Source organism: Drosophila erecta, unplaced genomic scaffold, assembly GCF_003286155.1.
Source record: "Drosophila erecta strain 14021-0224.00,06,07 unplaced genomic scaffold, DereRS2 tig00000021-arrow-pilon, whole genome shotgun sequence".
Lineage (NCBI taxonomy): Eukaryota > Metazoa > Arthropoda > Insecta > Diptera > Drosophilidae > Drosophila > Drosophila erecta.
In genome coordinates, this window is record NW_020825198.1 from 17,547,852 (window position 1) to 17,553,851 (window position 6,000).

Consider the following 6,000-nt stretch of genomic DNA (forward strand, 5'->3'; position numbering starts at 1 on the left):
TATTTATTTTACCTGTGTATCATATATGGAAAGCCATGTTATTAAAAAAAAACAAGGAAAAGTATTCAAATTGTACTTACATTGCCTATTAACTTAATACTCTCCCACACCGGAATACAAATCTTATGTAGCGCCCTTCTATGCGATTCTCATAATTGCACCTAAGCGGTAGGCATTTTACTGCAAAAAGTAGTGATACTTATCAGTTGTGATCGTGAGAAAGACTCTGAAATATATTTATTTTTCCTGTGTATCATATGGAAAGCCATGTTATTAAAAAAACAAAGAAAAGTATTCAAATTGTACTTACATTGCCTATTAAGTTAATACTCTCCCACACCGGAATACAAATCGTATGTAGCGCCCTTCTATGCGATTCTCATAATTGCACGTAAGCGGTAGGCATTGGACTGCAAACAGTACTGATACTTATTACATTGCCTATTAAGTTAATACTCTCCCACACCGGAATACAAATCGTATGTAGCGCCCTTCTATGCGATTCTCATAATTGCACCTAAGCGGTAGGCATTGTACTGCAAACAGTACTGATACTTATCAGTTGTGATCGATTAATTTATCTTCACATATTTATTCGCAATTTTTAAAGTACTGAAGAGCACAGTTAACTTATAAATCGACTCTTGAATATATTTATTTTACCTGTGTATCATATGGAAAGCCATGTTATTAAAAAAAACAAAGAAAAGTATTCAAATTGTACTTACATTGCCTATTAAGTTAATACTCTCCCACACCGGAATACAAATCGTATGTAGCGCCCTTCTATGCGATTCTCATAATTGCACGTAAGCGGTAGGCATTGGACTGCAAACAGTACTGATACTTATTACATTGCCTATTAAGTTAATACTCTCCCACACCGGAATACAAATCGTATGTAGCGCCCTTCTATGCGATTCTCATAATTGCACCTAAGCGGTAGGCATTGTACTGCAAAAAGTAGTGATACTTATCAGTTGTGATCGTGAGAAAGACTCTGAAATATATTTATTTTTCCTGTGTATCATATGGAAAGCCATGTTATTAAAAAAACAAAGAAAAGTATTCAAATTGTACTTACATTGCCTATTAAGTTAATACTCTCCCACACCGGAATACAAATCGTATGTAGCGCCCTTCTATGCGATTCTCATAATTGCACGTAAGCGGTAGGCATTGGACTGCAAACAGTACTGATACTTATTACATTGCCTATTAAGTTAATACTCTCCCACACCGGAATACAAATCGTATGTAGCGCCCTTCTATGCGATTCTCATAATTGCACCTAAGCGGTAGGCATTGTACTGCAAAAAGTAGTGATACTTATCAGTTGTGATCGTGAGAAAGACTCTGAAATATATTTATTTTTCCTGTGTATCATATGGAAAGCCATGTTATTAAAAAAACAAAGAAAAGTATTCAAATTGTACTTACATTGCCTATTAAGTTAATACTCTCCCACACCGGAATACAAATCGTATGTAGCGCCCTTCTATGCGATTCTCATAATTGCACCTAAGCGGTAGGCATTGTACTGCAAAAAGTAGTGATACTTATCAGTTGTGATCGTGAGAAAGACTCTGAAATATATTTATTTTTCCTGTGTATCATATGGAAAGCCATGTTATTAAAAAAACAAAGAAAAGTATTCAAATTGTACTTACATTGCCTATTAAGTTAATACTCTCCCACACCGGAATACAAATCGTATGTAGCGCCCTTCTATGCGATTCTCATAATTGCACCTAAGCGGTAGGCATTGGACTGCAAACAGTACTGATACTTATCAGTTGTGATCGATTAATTTATCTTCACATATTTATTCGCAATTTTTAAATTACTGAAGAGCACAGTTAACTTATAAATCGACTCTTGAATATATTTATTTTACCTGTGTATCATATGGAAAGCCATGTTATTAAAAAAAACAAAGAAAAGTATTCAAATTGTACTTACATTGCCTATTAAGTTAATACTCTCCCACACCGGAATACAAATCGTATGTAGCGCACTTCTATGCGATTCTCATAATTGCACCTAAGCGGTAGGCATTGTACTGCAAAAAATACTGATACTTATCAGTTGTGATCGATTAATTTATCTTCATATATAAATTCACGATTTTTAAAATACTGAAAAGCAGTTAACTAATAAATCGACTCTTAAATATATTTATTTTACTTGTGTATTATATGGAAAGCCATGTTATTAAAAAAACAAAAGAAAAGTATTCAAATTGTACTTACATTGCCTATTAAGTTAGTACTCTCCCACACCGGAATACAAATCTTATGTAGCGCCCTTCTATGCGATTCTCATAATGCCAGCTAAGCGGTAGGCATTGATACTGCAAAAAGTAAATAATAGACGTTGGAGTTCCTGCTGCTTCCATCAAATAATATATAAACTGTCATCTAAAAAATTGTTTTTGCAAATCGATTTCGCAAACATCTTTGCCTTTTTGCTAAGCAGCATTTCCCATCACCGGCGTCACTTTAACTCAAACACCCAGAAGTGCTCACTCCACATGTCCTGCTTGTCCCTACTTCATGGTTGGTTGTTCCTTTGCGCAAACACAAATGTCCTTCCGGGCGGGCACTCAAAACGAATGTAGCCGCTTGTTGCTTGGCTTGCTGCTCTTCTTGGCAGATCCCGGATTCCTGATTCCTGATTCCTGATTTGTGCCGCTGTCCTCCCAATTTAATATGCAATAAGCGGGCTGTCACAGGCAGCTCGCCCCAATCCCTTCGGTGCGATTCCCCGGGGGGCTTTCGGACCTAAAATAAACATGCGGAATGTTGGTATGGCCTTATCATATTTGGACAGATGTTGGAATGTAATTGAGATTGCCTCGCTTTCGGTACGCATGCCCTGCGTGTGCAGCGAAAAGTGCAAAGATTGTAATTGAATTTCGCACAATTGATTTCATAATTTAAAAACGAAGAACGGGGAAGAGGATCTGGATGTGGATGCGAACGCCAGCAGAAATTGGCCACTGAAGAGTGAGTGTGTAAAAATGACGAGCTGGTCATTATCTGCGCTTTTCCGTCAAAGTAATTTATCTTGAGTGAGCACTTAATGCTGCTCCTCTTGTCGAACATTTTCCGGAACCCACTCCGTCCTTCATTTCCATTGAGTTGAGTTAACGCGCAAGTGCATTAATTAAGATCCAAAGGCGTCCATGGCAACCCGGAGGCAGAATCAGTGGGCGTGGCAGGATGCGGGGCGAGCATTAATATAAAATCCTTCAACGATTTTCATATCGAGGGGCTTCAAAGGGGAGCAGCTGCCAGCTATGCCAGTTGGGCATAAATTCAGCTAATTGGCGACTCACATATAAAAGCCCTTTTATTGACACTAAACAAGGCTGAAATGTACAACGTAAGCCAACTGACTGCGCAGCTCAAACCCACTCAGGGCGTATACGTAATGTTATGTTTGTATTTGCCACAGGTATGTAGTCCATAAGCCTGTTTACTTTAATTATATAAATACACAAGGCCTTGGAACTATTCTGGGAATTCCACAATCAAGTCCTGCTGAGGATTTGTTGTGCAATCGTCCAATTGCTCAATGCGGACTTACATGACTTAAGCTTTCAAGTATAAAGTTTAGGATTTACTTTATTAACTAAAAATGTGCATATTTAAATGCGGTGAATATATTGCGGATGCATTATCTAGTTTTTGTTGCATTGCCCATCTGCTTCACTGCGCATTTTATATGCATTAATAATTAATCAATCAGGCGAAACTACATTTCAAGGAATTTACCTTTTTACGCTAGTTGAAGTTCAGAAAAAACACGGTTAGTATGGTAACCATAATAATGCATTAAAAAATTTTAGTGTACTGTTCAAAAATTATATTTTATTTAGACCAATTAAAAAACATGAACAACAATTAAAAGGCGGAACAAAACGTGAGCAAATCGCTGGCAAATTGAGAAATTTAAAATCTGTAACGCCTGACGGCGCGGTACTGGTAGCCATCGCTGCCCAGGACGGCACTCTCACCTCCTGCAGGACCCTCCACGATGACCTCCTCGCCACCGACCGGAGGCAGATACTCGGGAGCGGCCTCCTTTAGCTCGGCGGGCATCTCGGCCGGCTGCTGGTAGTGGTAGCCATCCTGGAGCAGTTGGCCGGATACGGTGGGCACATCCACCACACGGACATCGGCTGGCTCCTCGGGTGCAGCCGCCTCGGTGGTTTCCTCGGCCACTGGCGCAGCTTCGGTGGGCGGCAGGTACTCCCGGCTCACCTTGGGCTCGGCGGCGGACACCACCTCCTCGGTGTCCTCGGCAGGTGGAACTGCAGCCGGAGCCTCGGGGGCAGCAGGCGCCTCCTGGGCAGGTGGCAAGTAGGCGGTGCTGGGTGGCAGATACTGCCTGGCTGGCTGCAAATGGGACACATCACGGCGGTTGCGATGACGCAGCTTTAGGCGGCGCACAGTGCGGTACTCGTAGCCCATATCCCCCAGGACAGTGCCCTCCGGATCGGCTTCCAGGGCAGCGGGATCGGCCTGAGCCTCGGCCTCCACGGGCTCGGCGTTCAGGAGGACAGCCTCGGTGACCGCAGGAGGCAGGTACTCCACGGCAGCGGGATCCACCAGTTCCGAGACATCGCGGCGCAGGCGAGACTCCAACTGAGGGGCACCTAGGGCCACACTGGCCACGGCGGAGAGGGTAAGGACACCACCAAGCGAGAAGATTTTCTGAAAGTGTACAATTAGCGGGAGCATTTTTATTGAGCTTGTGAATGTTTTTTGGCTTTCTTTGATTTATTATCCGACATCAATAATCCTTGCAGCAAACTCAAATCCAAGAGGACTTACCATTTTTCAAGTTTGCCTTTTCGGGTTTACGATTTGCGTCTTGCAATTGAAAGTTGCCTGAGCTGATTGATGATTTGCTAATGGCCAGCTGTCCAATATATAGCCAAAAGCGAGTCCGACCATAATTAGAGAAACCAAAGACAAAAAGGCCAGCAACAAATGGAGCCACTTCAAAGTGGAGTGCTCTTCTTAGGGGCTTCGTCTTGCCTCAGTTTTGCTTCGGACAATGTCAAGTGGTCCAGCTTTTGGACCTCGATCGGCGGCTTGACCTTTTGGCTCCGCACTTCTGTTTCCAATACTTGTGTAACGTTATTTCTCCTAGATCTAAATATATTTTTGAGGTGTTAATTCGCAGGCCCGTCGCTTTGTGCGGAAGTATTCCTCGAGGGCCCTCCAAAGTGTCTTCAGTTGGGATTCTGTTCTATTTTCATATCATATTTTGACCGCTGTTCTCACAGCCAATTGCGTGCTCGTGAATAATTAACTTAATTTAAATGCGTATTACATGAAAAACAGGCCCAACTGTCACAGCCAATGAAATTGTCATCGGAACTTGTTGCGGAAATTATTTATTGATTTCATTTTTCCTCATTTATTTGCGTTTGTTAACCAAACACCGAGGGTCATTTAATAGGCATAAGCATAATTGCGCATATTACATTTTACAAATTCAATTGCGGTCTTTGATCAACTCATGCACACTCTTCAATTCTTTTATTTATTAAGCAGTACTACTCTATTATAAATGTATCAATCAATTATGCGTATAGCAATACTAATTTACAGACCTGTTGTTGCTTAAATGAAATGTCCGCATTATTTTGTGATACCTTGCCCAACTTTTATTTTACCCATGTTTATACTTTTCCGATGGCATTCTGTTCAGAGTACCTTTTCGAGGATACGCCCGTATTTATTTACCACATATGAAAGCTAATTTCGTGGTCCTGTCTGCCAAGGATAAATTTGCCCTGTTTAGCCTTGCGTTTAATTTTTCTGGTGGCATTTAATGAATTGTTAATGAACGAGTGGGCCGCGTGCCATCGGATATAAGGTTGCAAGAGATTTGTACCCCCGGTGGGATAACCCCCCACCCATGCTGCATGTGGCACATAAATCATTCCCTGGTTGACGGCCTAAAAGGCGGCAACAATTTCCG

General features: G+C 41.5%; 1 protein-coding gene across 1 annotated transcript; it reads right to left on the reverse strand.

The window, feature by feature from the left end:
• Positions 1-3,855: 3,855 nt before the first annotated feature.
• On the reverse strand, positions 3,856-4,934 carry LOC6544523 (fibrous sheath CABYR-binding protein). Its single transcript, XM_001973013.3, has 2 exons — positions 4,842-4,934; positions 3,856-4,721 (listed from the first exon to the last, which is right to left on the reverse strand). Exons 1-2 carry the CDS (start codon positions 4,842-4,844, stop codon positions 3,957-3,959), a joined length of 768 nt encoding a protein of 255 aa, XP_001973049.1. The 5' UTR covers positions 4,845-4,934; the 3' UTR covers positions 3,856-3,956.
• Positions 4,935-6,000: the final 1,066 nt, after the last annotated feature.